The 16,992-nt window shown below is 39.4% G+C and overlaps 4 protein-coding genes across 4 annotated transcripts in view; 1 reads left to right on the top strand and 3 right to left on the bottom strand.

The window, feature by feature from the left end:
- Positions 1-229: 229 nt before the first annotated feature.
- LOC115759897 (endonuclease G, mitochondrial) lies at positions 230-1,380 on the bottom strand. Its single transcript, XM_030701013.1, has 2 exons — positions 1,163-1,380; positions 230-1,106 (listed from the first exon to the last, which is right to left on the bottom strand). The coding sequence occupies exons 1-2, from the start codon at positions 1,331-1,333 to the stop codon at positions 321-323; spliced, it is 957 nt and encodes a 318-aa protein (XP_030556873.1). The 5' UTR covers positions 1,334-1,380; the 3' UTR covers positions 230-320.
- A 1,934-nt stretch (positions 1,381-3,314) lies between these two features.
- LOC115760220 (nuclease C1) lies at positions 3,315-4,788 on the bottom strand. The gene is made up of 2 exons (XM_030701473.1): positions 4,512-4,788; positions 3,315-4,445 (listed from the first exon to the last, which is right to left on the bottom strand). Exons 1-2 carry the CDS (start codon positions 4,680-4,682, stop codon positions 3,684-3,686), a joined length of 933 nt encoding a protein of 310 aa, XP_030557333.1. The 5' UTR covers positions 4,683-4,788; the 3' UTR covers positions 3,315-3,683.
- Positions 4,789-9,358: 4,570 nt separating this feature from the next.
- On the top strand, positions 9,359-12,447 carry LOC115760134 (phospholipase A1 2). Its single transcript, XM_030701334.1, has 3 exons — positions 9,359-9,551; positions 9,625-9,886; positions 11,397-12,447. Exons 1-3 carry the CDS (start codon positions 9,497-9,499, stop codon positions 12,235-12,237), a joined length of 1,158 nt encoding a protein of 385 aa, XP_030557194.1. The 5' UTR covers positions 9,359-9,496; the 3' UTR covers positions 12,238-12,447.
- LOC115760135 (vesicle-associated membrane protein-associated protein A) overlaps positions 10,992-16,992 on the bottom strand; it is a 73,706-nt gene continuing 67,705 nt past the window's right edge. The window contains exon 3 of the transcript XR_004017577.1: positions 10,992-11,054. The gene's annotated coding sequence lies outside the window, so the exon portion shown is untranslated. The remainder of the gene's footprint in view (positions 11,055-16,992) is intronic.

Here is a 16,992-nt window from a genome sequence, read left to right on the forward strand (position 1 = left end):
ATGGCACACAACAAGAATTGTTTCTGTACAGAATCAATTCTGTCTTGGCGAATAGACGCATGAGGCAACCTCAAGAATAGGTCTAACCGGAGGTATAAAAAGGATCCTTGTCGTGTAAGGATCGTCAATCTGCATCAATGACCAACGCTTGATAAAGCCCCAACCAATTCTGACCCGTTAGCTCAGACACAAAGACTGAAATTATCCAAAGTTCAACAGTTTATTGTGACACAGTAAATTAGCTTTATTGACAAATGATAGCAAACTTCTGTTACTGGAACTTAATTTATGTTTTTAATCCTCGAGATAGAGCCAGCCAATTATGCAAAATCTCGGAACACTTGCGACTGGCTTGGATAGTTGCTGCCGAATATTGCGCTTCTACGTATGCCCTGAAAGAAATTAAGTCCTGCAAGATGCTCGATCTCCCGTATATCGCAGAGAAACTCGCGGATTGTTAGTTCCTCTGGTATGGGTGTATTTGGAAGCACATAAGCCTCCATATAGGGCTTGCCCAACGGCAGTTTGGACTCCACCATGATCACCTTGAAAAAGTGAGTGGGTACCGCCACCATACTGGAGCCGATCATCTGGTATTGCACACTCCATTTGTCATTGCCCTGTGGTCGGGGCTTGAACAGAGGGCCCGTACACACATATACTGAACCAAAATGTTGGGCTAGTTCCCTCACATAGATCTCCAGTTTGTTCCAGGCACCGCTATTGAAGCCCTGGCCTATCTGCGGCGCTATGTTGGTCAGCAAGAAGGTTTCGTTGCAATCTATTTGCCGGCCATGATGATTTCCAGCAGCTGCCAGATGACCACGATCAAAGCCAGAGTGTCTATAGTCGGCGAGCGTCGATCGAAAAGTCGAGGGCACACTCAGATCTGGCCGATAGGCGGCGCGAGCGCGGATAACGTGCCGCGTACCCTGTAGATTCGACTTCTGCAAGTGCTCGCATACCCAATGTGCCACGCGATTGCGACGATCGTAGGATAGCACAAAGTCGCTATATAGCCGGACATCATCCAGGCCCGGAAAACCGTACTTCATGATACGTTGCACGCGGTGTGTGGGCTCAGTCGCCGAGCTGAAGAAGCAGAACTGAGAAACAGATTTGTAATTGCCTTCAGCTGGAAAGGTGCAGACTGCTGACTTACCACACCGAAGATCTTTGGGCTGATATAGTAGGCATATGGATCCTGCTGCACGAGCTGTTGGAGCAGTCGAGTCGCATGGTTATGTTGAAAGTAAACGCCAGCCACAAAGCATCCAATCGCAGAGGCAAATCCAATTGCCACAACCAGCAGCAAGTGCCAGGGCCGGCTCATAAAAAAGAAACTATAGGAAAAACTAGCTCCAAATTTATTTGATAAGAATATATATTAGAATATTATTACAGAGTCAGCTGTGGTTTTCATGTAAGTTTCAAACTTGGCAATTTCCTATGCGATTTCCAGTGGTTTTTGATATAGATATTTTACAAAACTTTTTGTTGAGTTATTGCAGAGGGTATTATAATTTTGTCGTGAAATGTGTAACGCATAGAAGGAGACATCCCCCGACCCCATAAAGTATATATATTCTTGATCAGCATCAACAGTCGAGTCGTTATAGCCATGTCCGTCTGTCCGTCTGTCTGTTACTATACGAACTAGTCCCTCAGTTTTAAAGCTATCTTAATGAAACTTTGCAGAAGTATCTCTTTTTGTTGCAGCGCATATGTCAAAACCAGCTGGATCGGACCATCATATAACTGCCATAGGAACGATCGGTCGAAAATGAAGTTGTTTAGGTTAAAAAGGTAAAAATCTAAATTTTGACCCAAATCGTCAAAATGGCAAGGGGTTACATCAAGTTTTTTTTTCAAAATCGAGGTTGGTTCGAACATTGAATCTTTTTTGATGATTTTTTGTGAATATCTCGGGTATATATTGTCTGATTTTTAAATGTTATACCTTTTTTGATTCGTACGGATCCCTACTATTAAATGGCATTCGAACAAATTACAAATCGGTCGGTTCAAAAAAGTTGTTGGCCAAAAACCGATTTGTTTGTAAAGTACACCTTTTTGATGATGTTTTTTGAGTATCTCGACCAAATACGACTTTTTTTAATATATACAATATTATTTATTTCAGGTAAATACAGCCACAACTTGACAAAAGGGAGGACAGAAGGAAAAAAGCTGGCAAAGACCGACAAAGCTTACTTTTGGCAACGCCGGAGAATACTCACTAAGATACATAAAATAAAAACGAAATATTCAAATGCTGTAAGAAATATTTTTTTTAAATAACTATATAAATAATAATTAAGCATTGAAAATACGATGTTATGAAACAAAATAAATATATTGAAAAATAAATAAGTTCGGAATTTATTTTTTGAGGAATTTTTTGGGCAGTTGATGTGAGTAATTCGAAAGAGTAATTCGAAAGAGAAAAACGTCTGATTTTCGTTTTTAGAGCGATGGAGATATGTCGTTCAAAACGACATATCTCCCGCGGAGATCATGGGAGATTATGTCGTTCAAAACGACATATCTCCCGCGGAGATCATGGGAGATTATGTCGTTCAAAACGACATATCTCCCGCGGAGATCATGGGAGATTATGTCGTTCAAAACGACATATCTCCCGCGGAGATCATGGGAGATTATGTCGTTCAAAACGACATATCTCCCGCGGAGATCATGGGAGATTATGTCGTTCAAAACGACATATCTCCCGCGGAGATCATGGGAGATTATGTCGTTCAAAACGACATATCTCCCGCGGAGATCATGGGAGATTATGTCGTTTAAAACGACATATCTCCCGCGGAGATCATGGGAGATTATGTCGTTAGAAAAAAACTCTCGGGCTAAACAGTCTGATTTTCGTTTTTAGAGCGGCGGTGATATGTCGTTTCAAAACGATATAATTCCGCGCGGAGATATGACGTTTGAAAACGACATAATCTCGCCATGATCAACGGCGAATCTTTATCGACTCGGAGTTATGTCGTTTTCAATATGATATAATTGCGCCATTGTCCGCATCTCGACAGAATGTCGCTTTAAAACGATATAACTTCGCTGGTCCTAAAACGCCATACTTCCGCAGGAGTACGTTTATATATACGTATATGTATGCTCATATGCATGTATGCATTAGTAGTACGCTCGCAGTTAATATGTTTTCATTTTAAACTGATAATCTGGAGATTCCAAATCGCGTAGTTGAGCCCTCTCAACTACAGCGTTATCGCTTGTTCTCAATTCTTATGCAACTGTTTAATTTAACCAGAGTAAATAAAGACATTTCAAAATTATTTTTCATTATTTATTTCATGTTTTTATTGGCTGTTTGTCATTTACAGGTGTTGGTGTTACATTTTTTTTAAGTGTAAATAAAAACATTACGTATTGCCTCTTCGGAATTAACTATTTTCTTTTTGTTTTATTTTCTAACATTTCAATCTGAAATATTTATTTATCCAAAATATGGAATCATTTTCGAAAAGCCTTAGTTTAAGTATTAGATAATATGAACTAACGAAAATGATGAGAACTGTATGAAACATAAGTTGTGAAATTTTGATGGCTTGCGCAAATTACTTGGATTGGGAACATAATTGATATCGCGTTCAGGCAATGCTAACAGCTGTTTAACTAAGCAACTTTAACAATTATTACAGCTAATTACTTATTTGAGATAGAGAATTTTCGAGTCCCTGAGGAGAAGGCACTTGGGTGTTGACAAAGTTGCGATCGAGACCCTCAAAGAATTTCAATCCCGTCGCATTCTCGATGTCGCGCACATCACAGAGTAGACTGCGTAGCTCGGTGTTATCATGGATGGCCACGTTGGGCACCACATAAGCTTCCGCATAGGGTGTGCTATTGATGTGCTTCGGATCGATGATGATGATCTTAAAGAAATGCGTCGGTATGGCGACAATCGTATTGTCCTCCGGCTGAAATTCCAGGTACCAGTTGTTGCTCTTCATTTCGCGTGGCAGATAAATGGATCCAGTGTACACAAATACAACGCCATGATTTTGGGCCATATCATGCACATAGTGCAGCAGTCGATCCCAGACGCCAGAGTTAAAGCCCCGACTCAAAAATGGTTTTATGTTCGACATGAAAAAAACACGCGCTGCCTCCGACTGCTGATAGATGCTTGGCGGCGTTCCGAATGGCCTACGGCGCACTGAGAGGCTATGATACTCTTGTGCCATGGCATTTGTATAGCTGGATTGGTCGACGCGCTCGCACATCCACTGAATGGCCGAGTTACGGCGATCGAACGAGGTCACAAAGTTGAAGGTCTCATTTAGGTTTATCTCGTTCATGCTCGGGAATCCGTACTTCATAACGGCGCCCATCTTGTGCGAATTGTTGTCCGCGATCTCTTCATAGCATTCGCTGATCGCTCTCACGTTAAAGATATCCAACTGAAATGGATGTACACCTGTGTTCAGCAGGGTGCTATCGTACAAACAGGCAAGTGGGCATCTTACCAGTGCGTAGAGCTTTCGTCGAATGAAATAGGCATGTGGATTTTGCTGTTCCAGTTTCTTAATATTGCGGATCACATGGTGGTGCTGATAGTAGGCACCCAAAGCAAAGAAGGTACCGGCTGTGGCTGCAACAATTGCCAGTTTACCACTCAATGGCATGTCTATGTCCATGTCCACATCTCCACCAGCGAAAATAATTATGAAATTAAAAAAAAAAATAAAACTAAAATTTTCGATATAAATTTAAGACGTTTTAAGTTAGTTTTTATTAGAATTCAAATAGAGAGTTGTAAATCAAAGTTGTGTATGCGTATAATGAATTAAAGAGTATTCAACTGATCGACTCAAATGCTTCTGGCATTTGCCCAAAAACTTGACAGAAGCCTGCAAAGCAGTAGCCTTATGAAACTACAACTGGTTGGAGCCCAATGACTTCTGTGCTAAGTTATTCCAGTCAATGCAATATAAGTTAGGCTAATTTCCTCGATTGGCTTCAAGACTGAGTCTGCTAGATTATTTTGTACGCTATATTGCATTAAGCCCAAGGCTACAATTGTTAAAAAATTGTTTGGTTCAAACTAAAATACTTTAAAGGAAAATCCTACAAGTTGCGAGCTTTTCATTTATCTAAACATATGTGGTAGATGCCAATTTGGGATGGGATATTCAAGAATTTAATTATTGTATTTTTTTAAAGTATATGACAAATCAAGGCTGGAAACTCAACCCACAGAGGTGCATAAAGGTGGTTAAAACGTTATTTTCAAGGCATAGTATTGGGCTTTTTATTTATTTAAGTTTTCACACTGTCAATTCAACAAATATCAGATCTAAATCTAAGAGTAAGTTGCGCTGCAAGAACTGAGCCTGTGTGTGTTAGTATATCGTGCTTTGCGGGTGCATATCTAGAAGAAAGGTTGCTCTATTGTAACAAAAGATAGGCGCCAACTCTTCAGGGGAATATTCTTGGTCGGGTCAGAATAGAACACTCTTACTTGTTTTTTTTTTTTGCTAATCGCAACATTAATTGAGCAACTTATTTGTGAGCAGGCTATTCCCTTGACAATGTGAAAAGTTTTCGTGTCTTTTTCTTTGTACCCAAGCTAGTACACGGTTCTGGTCTGAAATCTACAGCCAACACTTCGACTGTGCACTTGCCAACTGCATTAAGTCAATAAGAAAAGTTGAAGTCATCGTTGGCCCACCGTAACCGGAAAACACAAGGACCCAACGTCTGGCCTACCCCTTCGCCAACAAAGTTTATAATAAGCGCCCAGTGCAATGGCTGACTAAACCAAAAAGCGCCCTTAAGATTTATTCGCACAATCCCGTCGCACTTTGTTATGCTTAAAAATGTTAGTTACGGATTTACAGTTTTCGGTTCAATGCGCAACTTTGGCGTAGAGGCCCGCCGCCCATTGGGCGGCTCGAAAAAAGTTTAAACGCTGACCAAAACTGCAAAAGGACGAAAAGGCGGCCAGCAAAATGGTTAAGAATTGTTTGAAGTGTAAAAGAATTTCTGCAATATTACAATGATCTATTTCATTTTCAAAGACGGCTGCGCTCATTTTAGCGATAAGTAAGCCTTTTGCTCTGAAGACAAAGTAGATATGTGGGAGTGTGTTGCATGTATCTGTATTATTCCTATTATCGTGGATCCCAGGTTATAGGTAGATTTATTGTCCAATCAGCTTAAATTCATTTTTAAAGCTCTATATAAAACGCATGAGAGTTCCCTAGCCGGAAGTGCTGCTTCTATCGGCTGCTTCACATTATGGAAAATGTATTTTAATTTTGGAGGAAATGTTGTAAATTATTTAAAAGGTAAAATATTTACAAACTGTGCAGAAGGCCTTGCAATATGCGAATTGGAGTTCTATAAATAAATGTGTAGAAAAATAGCTTAAAATATAAAACAAAACAATTTTGAGTATAATACCACAGGAAACAATTCATAAATGAATTTAACATTTAGCATTGAGAAATGCATAGCAATAATATAAGTAGTAAATTATCAGCTGTATGCTTATAGATTTTTATAGGATTCTATATTTGAAGTAAACAAACGTATAAAGAGTGTAGTGACAGCATTATTTTGACCTTTAATTGGTTTCCTAATTGTTTCCAATTTATTAATATTGCAAAGGGTGTTTTAGTTTTATTGCGAAATATGTTATGCATGATGAAGACATATACCACGCCATAAAGTGTATTAGAATTTGTAATGTCAGAACATAACATTTTGGTAGCTTTTCAAAAATTGCAAAGCTAAAAGATTGCGATTGAACCTGCTTCTTAAAAACACTTACCTTTCCCTGAAACTTTCATAAGGCTCAGACTACAAACGCTGCAGTTATTCAACAATGCATTTCCCACTGAATGCGGTTAAGGAAAAGTATACAATAAATGTGCGTATAATGTATGTATAATCGATCTAGCCATGTTTCTGTCTATCCGTATATATATGAAGACTTGATATTTTGTACATAGGTCTCCCTAGTTCCGGCGCGGTAAGAACTTGTTTTCCTATAGTCGATAGCTTGGCCTTGTTTTGAGAAAGTCACCAAGTTAGGCATTAAGCATCTAGAATAGTAGATACAGATCAACTATCTTTTATTTTCATATATTTTTTATTAATGATTTAGGAAGATATAGGGTATGCCCTAGTGGACACATCCGACTAGAGCATTTTTGCTTGTTTCCTTTGGACTAATTGTCGGACATTGCCGACTAACGAATTCTTTATTTAATTATTTTAATATTGTGCATTTATTTTGTGAATTGGTTTAATTTGCGTATTATTTATCAGGGATATATCATCATCACCGCAGCTCTAAGGCAATTAACTATGTAAGGTGAAATAAAAGAGATATGCAAAACATGGTTACCTGTGTAGCTTCAATCTCTACTTTAGCTGCGACCCCAAACAGGTCACGTGGCAAACAGAGAATGCTTTAATGACAAACGACTTTAATGACAAACGACTTTTGGGGGTAAGTAAGCCCCAAAGCTGTTCGCTGCCTGGAGTGGCAGTTTTCCCAGTTAATTCCCGTCCTGCTGCCGCCGTCCCCTTGCGTCCTTGTCAATGGCACAAAGGAACTGCGCAAAAAGTTTGGTGACACTCAAGCGAACAAAGTTAAGAGTAAAATGCGCAAAAGTGCAGTAAATTTTTGGGTACGAACCAAATATTTTAATTCGCAGAAAGAGGTTTCAAGAGGGACTTCCAGTTGGGTGCCGAGATTCGAAATGCTCAATAAGTGTCCTTTGAGCAAGCTGAGGCAGAAGAGCGCAACGTATAGGCTGCCGCGGGCCTGCCAATTAATTTGTGTAGTCTAATTGGTGGTTTTGCCAATTAATTAGCGTGGGCGTGGTTGGCGCCCACAACCAGCCTCAAACTAGCCCGTTTTTGGCATATTGATTGACGCCCGAAGCTTGAGAAAGTGTCGGAGCTAGAGGTCCTCATGGTTCCAGGTCCCCTGCCGACGCTTAAGGGTTTTTGCGGATTTTCTAATCAACGAGCCTCACGAAATTTGCATAATTGAAATGCCGCCTCACGTTCGCCAGGTGTGTGCCATTTATGTGTCCGTGACCAAAGTGCTGAAAACTTGCCACGCCCACCAGTTGGCAGCTCGTCCTGGCCGCATTTCTCCGGCTGCCTGAGCGATTGACTTGCTAAGTGCCTGAAATTTGTCGCTTCATTTGGTCTTTCATAAATAAATTATTCGCCTTAGTCTCCATAATAAGGTGTGCTACAAATTTAATTTGAGCTGAGCAATTAGCCGATAACAGAGCGCTGCTACGAGTTCTGGACTTATTTGTTATCCTCGAGCGTACAAATGGAAAAAGTTGTCAAACTTTTGAATTTATGGTCGTAGAGCCTTAATTACTACGAGCTAATTCATGTTTAGAATATATTTATAGGCAAGTGAAACTCTAAATCATTAAGTATCGACTGGGAAAAGTGAAAATAGTTTGTAATGTTAGGGTTGAAGAGTTTTGAGCCTGAAAAATACTCAAAATTAATCCTTTACTGATTCAATCTATATATCTGAATTACGCCTTAAAATAAATATGTCTAAAAAGGAAACGATTTTAGGGAAACGTATCTTCCGATTCGCTAAGCCCAGCTCATATAGAATATCTAACAAGTAATATTACTCTAATAGGAAGATATGTAGCCTTATTTTGCTTCAATGTAAAAACAAGCGCTCACGCCGGGGCAATCTATCGCTGATTTATAATCGTAATTCAAGTTCAACTACAAGATAAGTACATGTATTTAATTAGTATTCGAAAATGGGCTCTCAACCCCCCTTGCTCCCACCCACACTCGGCGACACTAGGCGGAAGAGTAAGTGAGTTCCATTAAACAGTTGTTTATTTTGATACCAATTAAATAATCAACGCCTTTTTTTTATGACCGGCGCTCGCTCGCTCTTTTCATGCGTCGTTTGTTATCTCTAGAGATGAGGGAGAGAGTGTAGACACGAAGTCGCCACTCGAAGAATATTTGCTTGGAATAGAGATGGTAGCGGGCCGTGTTTTGTTTTCGTGACTCATAAAACAGGAGATTTTTTGATCGGACTGTGTTCGTGCACATAAATGAACGGCACGACGTCTATTTGATCGCGCCTTGAAAAGTATCAGTAAATTCTTTAGTTTGAATAATGTAATTCGAAAAGTATATATACCGTATAAAGTGTTGTTTAATTTTTTGACACTGCTTCGTGCTGATTCCCGGCTCAAAACTGAGGTACCCGCACCCATCTCTAGTTGGAAGTGTAAATTTGAGTTTCGAGCGCCCGGAACCGATCAGCCAGTCAGTCGTTAGTTGAGCACGCACCATTGAGCGGTACGGAGCTGTTAAATTGGCGTCTGACTCAGTGTGCGTTTGAGGCGAACGCGATCTTTGGGGCAACGTACGAACGCGAACTTACGCATAAACTCTACAACTGCTCGAGGGCTTGGAAGAAGAAGATACAGTCATGCACTTGGTACCGATAATATTAATAGCTATAAGCGCTATTAGTCTAGTGATAGGTAGGTCAGCTGTCAAATAAAATATATTCAATATATATAGATAACATATTTTTTTATTTGCAATAAATATTAGCGTCACCTTCAACTGAAGTTGCCTCAGAAAATCTGAGCGAGCTAAACCATTGCGATCACAAGTTAACAAAGTCCAACAAGTATTTGGATTATCCATTTTGGAAGAAGTTCTTCAAGCATTTGGTACCCTTTACGAGCAGCGCTCGTGTCAAAATGCAGTTCTTTCTATTCAAAAGGGACTTTCCCGATTGCGGTAAAGAACTGTTCCCCAATGATGATGAGACCTTGGAGCGTTCCGGTTTCGATGCACGTCATCCCACTAGGTAAGTTCCTTAATCGGGTTTATTCCCAAAGCCATTGCATTGGCTGATAAGAGATTGGGAAACACAAATGTGCATATCTGGTACAGTAATGGGAATTTTCAATGTAAATACTATACACCACTTGCAAATTTAACGTATGTATGTATTGGTCCGTAACTTGCATGTGTGTATCTATTGTTAGCCCACATTTACTTTCTCATTCTAAATATACATTTTTTGCATCATTTTGATCAGCTGCAGTTTCGCCTGGTGCAAAAATTTGAGTAAGTTTCTAATTAATTGTTTTTATACCCTAGCCCATTGAAAATGGCTATAATGGTTTTGTGTAAGGGTATGGAATAGGCAGAATAAAGCATCTTCGATTCCATAAGGTATATTTACTTTTTGATCTATTTGTTGATCTAGCCTTTTGTGTCTGTCTGTCCGCTGACGCTTTGAAATTTTTAAAAATATATATTCTCGATAAATCTTTTGAAATTTTAGAATATTTATAAACATATATTTCAAAATTAAGCAGTAAAAATAAATATCGCATAAACACCGCAGTTTATCATAAAAGCATTTGTTATTGTAAATTTTTTTTGCGTGTATTGAAGTTTATCAAGGTTCTAACAGCTCCCTAACGTTAGATTCAGGGTATATCATAGTCGGGACCTCTTTAACTTGTTGAATTTTGTTATTCACATGTGAAAACTGGTTTTGTTGTTTTATCAGTATTTAATGCTCTCTATTTAGATCATGGTAAACGGGTAGATTGAATTTTTGACAAACACACACAAATAATAATAAGTAGCAATCCATATAAATAGCTACAGATGTGACGAAGTATTGAAAATTTAATACTCTTGCTTTTTTTGAAGTCAATTCGATGTAGTAATTTTTGTATAATTAATGAGGTCAGTTAATCTGTGTGGACGGGTGTACGGAGCCTGGGCTAAACAACTTTTGGCGTGAATATCTGATTTTACTATTCATTTTATACATATTTTTTATATAAAGGTTTTTTTGAACATTAAATATTTCTGGCTTATACCTATATCTTGCTACAGGGTATTCTAATGTCGAATACTTACTTAGCAGCGGAGTGCTACGTGTTTTTGGCGTGCTTTCATTTCGGTTTCGGCCGCTTATCAGTGAGTCATTCACAGTTGGTCTGAAGTTGAAATACCTTGAATAAAATATAAATGTGTTTATTGTTGTCTGCAAAAATGCTGCATGCAAATTTGCTGGCAATTGAAAACTCAAAAATAAATATTGACAGAATAGAGATAAAATGCTTATATAACATTTTATTTTACTGGTTAAGTTCAGCTTTAGTTTCTTAGAATTTGTCGGAAATCTGAATTAAATTTAATAATTGATAAGCCTGATATGAGCTTGGAAGTCTATAAGCTAGTATTTATTCATATACACTATTTAATAATATCTCTTTTAAGGTTGCAGGCTTAGTTATTGTTGCAACAATTGTGTGATAAATATCAGGTTTACTAATCAAATTTTAATATTACAGAATTATCATACATGGCTGGATGAGTCAAGGCAAGGGTTCATTGAATCGGGATGTGAAGAGCGCGTATCTGAGTTTGACTAAGCCCAAGTCCAACACACAAAATAATAATGATGACGCAAAGAGTGAGCCCCATACGGACGCGCCTCGTTATGAGGATTTTAATATAATTGTTTGCGATTGGAGCAAGATATCCTCAAATGTAAACTACTTTGGTGTTGCCGATATGGTCGAGGATCTGGGCTTTTTGCTAGCCGAGTTTGTGCGTTTTCTCCATATGCGTGCCAGTCTGCAGTTTGACGATGTCTATCTTATTGGGCACTCCCTGGGTGCACAGATTGCGGGCAGTGCGGGCAAACAGATCAGACCCTTTCGCTTCAATACGATCTATGCTTTGGATCCGGCGGGTCCCAAGTTTCGTGAGCAGAGCGATGAGTATCGCATCGATGCAAGTGATGCCCACTATGTGGAGTCAATACAGACGAGCATCGGATTGGGCTTCGAGGAGCCCGTTGGCCATGCGACCTTCTATCCAAACTATGGCAAGGATCAAAAGAAGTGCTATATGTACGGCTGTTCCCATAAGCGTGCCCATGACTACTTTGCCGAGTCCATCAATAGCACTAAGGGTTTCTGGGGCATTCGCTGCGAGCGCATATCCAAAAAGACGTGGGTGCTTTTAGACAATGAAGGGGAATTCCGTATGGGTGGCGAGCCGTCAGATCCCAAGAATGGAACGTTCTATGTAAAAACCTATGATAAAAAGCCCTATGCTATGGGAACCAGGCAAGCGCTGGCGGATGCTCCTCGCGAGGAAGAGAGAACAACTGAGGTGTATCATTAACATTAATCCTATTATGTGAATAAGCGACAAGAGTAGCCTAGCTGTGAAATATTGTTAAGAAAGTTGCCTTAATACTAACATGGATAAATGTAAATATAATTTCATTTCATTTCGCATTCCTCTTATATTTATATCTCGCCATTATTTTTACTATGAAAATACGATAGTTTCAATATATAAGTCTCTCAATATTGTTTCTAGAACAAATCACAAAACAATCAAAACATCTTCTATTAAAATCTCAAAACTACAAAATATTGTAGCAAGTACTGTGGTGAAGCTACTCTAGCAATACATATCGGGTAGCAACGGTGACGGCGGTTGGCAGCCAATCTTCACAAAATAATTCGGGAAGTAGTCACCGAGGCCCCTCGTGGTTGAGTTAGCATGGCAGGGCGGGATCCTCTTGTTCCCTAGCTCTTTCGGGTGGGGGGGTTCTTTTTGCCATGTCTCGACCTGCATACACAATTTTATTTTAGGATCCCTACAGAATCTAAATTGGAGACCGATACTCCGCAGAAACAAAATCTCAAACAGGCATAACTTAACGAGCACTTAAAGTGCCAATACAATGGTGATAGCTTTCATTAGGGCATATATATTCCGAAGAGGCGAAGTCTTGGATGTAAGCTGACTCTCGCGTTCGATACCCTCCCAACCATGATCTTCAGCGTTTAAGGTTTTGAAGATCCCAAAAAAAACATTCTTCTACTACATTATATCACCATGTCACCAGGAAAGAAAACTTAGCAATTCATAATCAAAATCCGTAATTAATATTTATTATAAACAAAAGCATTATTCAATGAAACTGAATCCTTCCGTTAGATAATCTGCATCTTATTACAAGTGGCATTAATGATTCAACAATAATTCAGTAACTAAAACTAGTCCGTTAATATTTTTACAATGTCTCAAAGATTCTTCAAAAATAATTCATTTTATAAACTATTCAGTTAATATTTTTTTTTTCTTATTGATCAAAAAGAAACTCTCCAAATTTCGCTAAAGTGCATTTTAATAATTATAGAATATAGCTAGGTAAGAAAAAAATGACATTCGTAAATTGAACTAAAGTGTATTCGGCAAAAGCAAAAAAAAAAGTTATTATAATAGAGTCAATACAATTGTAGTTGATGGTTAATTGTATGGTCGAAAAAAATATGGGCAACAGAAGGTTAAGCTCAAAGCGCATGGGCAAATCGGAGCGCAGCGCAACCAGCTGATCGGTGAATACGATGATACATCTTTGTGTACATATATTTGATTCTGTTAAAAATCTTTTCTTTTAGGTTGCTTCTGTTTCAGCTAGTAATTGAGCGGGGTGTAGGTAGAATCAAAGATGATAAGCATTCACCAGACTGACACGGTCATAAACATATTGATCGGAGCTAAAGCGTAATGTGAAACAGAAAGTAAAAAAAACTCAGCAGGTGCGCATGTCAGTTTGGCTGTGCTTATCTGTGCCAAAATAAGAAAATATACTCAAAACAAAAGGTTAAAAACTTACATGTATTCCTCGATGAAAGGCCTTCCAGCGGAGAGTTTGCAGCAAATTTTATTTAATTTTTTTTTTCATTTGTTTTCTTTTGTCTTCTGTGGGGCTTTAAATTGTTTTGATTATTTTATTATGGCACAGGAGGGTTTTTAAATTGTGAGTACTAAGAAGATACTCTCCGAAAATAAGTGGGAAAAAAAATATAAAAAAAATTCTGAAATGACTTTGGACTCTACAAGAAGGGGGATAGATTTATACTAGTATTCCTTTCTATATATATAAAGCTATGTATATAGATGTCAATTTTTCTTTTTCACTGCACTTGCACGCGGTTTTTTTGAGGGCCTAATAAATGCACTTTTCACAAACTTTTGGAAGTCTCTCACAAGATTTAGTTAACAATTTTTTTACTAAAAACATTTAACAGCAATTTTCATGCATCTGCACGCTCCGGCCAACTTAATTGGCGATGTCATCTGGGCTTCTGATCAGCGGCGCGTCAATGGGGCCCAGAAGGCTACTGCCTCTTCCGGATTCCAAACTGTGGAAACGGCGCCTGCCCTTGCTGGCATGAGCAAGGGTATGGCAGCTGATCCGCCGTTGAGGCTGACGTCTATTTAATGGGGGCAGAAATGTCATTGCCGTCCCAAGAAATTACAGTGCCGTCCAATTGGCACACGTGGCGGCTGCCTCAAAATAAGTGGGTTTTTCTGTCAGAGACGGCGGCGGCAAGATTTATTCCTCCAAAAATTACTTTCGGCAGGCAAGCAAGAACTGGTTAAAACTGTGACCAGATCTTGGCACAAAGAAATATATGCCGGTGAGGTGCTGGTGGCCGGGTGGCGGAGCGAAAGGTTATCATCAAATGAACAAAAAAAATTTATTTCGCCAATCGGTTACTTTTAGGGTTTTTCTTTTTATTTTTTTGTTGTTTTTGGTTCAATTTAGTTGGAATTTAAATTAAACGAATTAAACGACTGATGCCCGAACTTGTTGCTTTTAGATTAATATTTTGGTGGGGCTATGTCCGCACCGCCGTAGCCAGACCTTCGATGGTAAAGTAACTTTTGAAAAAAAAAAGGGTTATATCCGGGACCTGCAGGCTTATATAGGGTCTCAGAGCTTTTTTCTTTCCCGGATTAGAGGGAAGATAGCTGCGCTGCCAACGTGCACGCAGGCGGTTTATAGCAGCGGCTGACTCATTCGCAGCTGACCATGACAGACAAAAGCTGATCGCTATAGCGTCGTTACACAAACGCAAGCTGTTAGGATCGCTTACGCGGTTTAATTTAAATAGGAAAACTGCGACCATTACACCACCCGATAATATCCTACCGTTAGACGGGTATATTAGCGGGAATTAGACTCTAATGTCCTTGGCATGAAAAGTACCAATTTCTTTTCCTTGCTGATTTTCAAGGGAATAAAAACAATTTCCGAGTTTCTTTTTGACACGGCATTTAATAAACTGGGGAGCCAGTTTAGCATTAAAATTGTGTGAGAATTTACTAAGCGCAAAATTTCGACAGAACACCTCCTGTCCTTCACGAAAAGAAACAGGCTTGCTGCGTAAATTATATTGAGCCGCATTGCGCTCATAGGCTTTCCTGATGTTTTTCTGAATATCTGTCCTTAGCAATGCCAAATGGTCAGACCGCAACAGGGGGGCCTGCGGTTCTTCCAATAAGGACAACTCCTTCAATAATTTGTAATCGGTACCATGAGTGATCATATCCACCCCGAATAGGGCACGGTATGGAGAACACCCAATCGATTGGTGCAGAGCAGACCTTAAGGAGCATGAAATCCCTGTAATATGTTCATCCCAATGGGTCTGATCCTGTTTTAAATACGAGCGAATGGCGGCGAGTATTGAGCGGTTAACTCGTTCTGCAGCATTGCTCTGCGGTGAATATAGAGCTGTATACAGATGTTTAATGCCAAGTTCGGCTAAGAAGGCATTGAACTCACGAGCTTTGAACTGGGTGCCGTTGTCACTTATTATAGTTTGTGGCACACCAAAACAATGGAAAATTTGTTCAAGAAGAAATTTTTGTATCACAGCTGAGGTGAATTTCTTCAGGGGCTGCAACCAATGATACTTGCTAAAGTGATCTAAGACTATTAACAATCCCACATGACCGCTTTTGCTTCTAGGGTATGGCCCAAGCAGGTCAATATAAAGCCTTTGAAATGGTCTGCAAGTTGGGATGTGAGCACCCATAGGTGGCCGAAGGGTATAATTTGGAGCCTTAGTTTCTTTACATATCTCGCAATTTCGTATGTATTCACGTACATCTTTAACTAATCCTGGCCAGAACAAATGTCTGCGGATTCTCTCAATGGTTTTTTTGCATGCCGGCGTGAGACGACGTTATGCTGTCATGGGCTTGTTTGAGCACATCGACTTTAAGTCGATCAGGCACCCATAGTTTCCACGAAGGACTTTCTTGTGACGAGTCTCCCCTCGAATGTTCGGTGCGTACATACAAAAACTTATCAACTATTTTTATGTCCGGAAACTGAGTAAAATTTTGGGAAAATTTGTCTTTAATTTGTACATAGCTGGCGTCCATAAATGTATCGGACTCAAGATCTATTACAGGACCCATGTCTAATTGAGCGATTTCCTTCTCAGGCAACCGAGACAAAGCGTCGGGAACAATGTGGTCTTTGCCTTTCCGATGGGAGACGGAAAATTTAAATTGTTGCAGTCTAAAAACCCATCGTGCCAGTCTACCCGATATATTTTGCTGGCGCATAAGCCATAGCAAACTAGAATGGTCGGTAACCACTTCAAATTCCTGGAGTTCCAAATAACATCGGAACTTTTCGATGGCTAATATGACTGCTAGGCATTCACGCTCGGTAACACTATAGTTTCGCTGCGCACGGTTTAATTTTTTTGACATGAAAGCTATCGGTTGTTCTTCATTATCTTCAGACATCTGTACTAAAACGGCGCCAATGCCAAAATCACTAGCGTCACAATGTAAGAAAAATTTCTTCTTAAAGTCAGCATTTTTTAAAACCGGCGAGGATGTTAGCACTGTTTTTAAGTTGTCCATTGCGGTCTGTGCTTCAGGGGTCCACTCAAACTTTTTCTTTGTCGATAATACGTCCGTTATGGGGCAAGTGAGATCGGAAAAGTTGCATATAAACCGACGATACCAACCGCAAACTCCTAGAAATCCTCGAACTTGCTTCAAGTTTTTTGGCGGCGGCCAATTTACAATACAAGCTACTTTTTCCGGATC

This window comes from Drosophila novamexicana, unplaced genomic scaffold (genome assembly GCF_003285875.2).
Source record: "Drosophila novamexicana strain 15010-1031.04,08,12 unplaced genomic scaffold, DnovRS2.1 tig00000387-arrow-pilon, whole genome shotgun sequence".
In the NCBI taxonomy this organism is placed as follows: Eukaryota; Metazoa; Arthropoda; class Insecta; order Diptera; family Drosophilidae; genus Drosophila; species Drosophila novamexicana.

What these genes read in the sequence shown, in the direction of transcription:
- LOC115760134 (XM_030701334.1), top strand. Translation starts at nt 9,497, where the DNA reads ATGCACTTGGTACCGATAATATTAATAGCTATAAGCGCTATTAGTCTA. An exon ending in CGCTATTAGTCTAGTGATAG is followed by an intron (nt 9,552 to 9,624) that starts GTAGGTCAGCTG and finishes AATAAATATTAG; the next exon opens with CGTCACCTTCAACTGAAGTT. An exon ending in GATGCACGTCATCCCACTAG is followed by an intron (nt 9,887 to 11,396) that starts GTAAGTTCCTTA and finishes TTAATATTACAG; the next exon opens with AATTATCATACATGGCTGGA.
- LOC115760220 (XM_030701473.1), bottom strand. Translation starts at nt 4,682, where the DNA reads ATGGACATAGACATGCCATTGAGTGGTAAACTGGCAATTGTTGCAGCC. An exon ending in GACGAAAGCTCTACGCACTG is followed by an intron (nt 4,446 to 4,511) that starts GTAAGATGCCCA and finishes CATCCATTTCAG; the next exon opens with TTGGATATCTTTAACGTGAG.
- LOC115759897 (XM_030701013.1), bottom strand. Translation starts at nt 1,333, where the DNA reads ATGAGCCGGCCCTGGCACTTGCTGCTGGTTGTGGCAATTGGATTTGCC. An exon ending in GCCCAAAGATCTTCGGTGTG is followed by an intron (nt 1,107 to 1,162) that starts GTAAGTCAGCAG and finishes TCTGTTTCTCAG; the next exon opens with TTCTGCTTCTTCAGCTCGGC.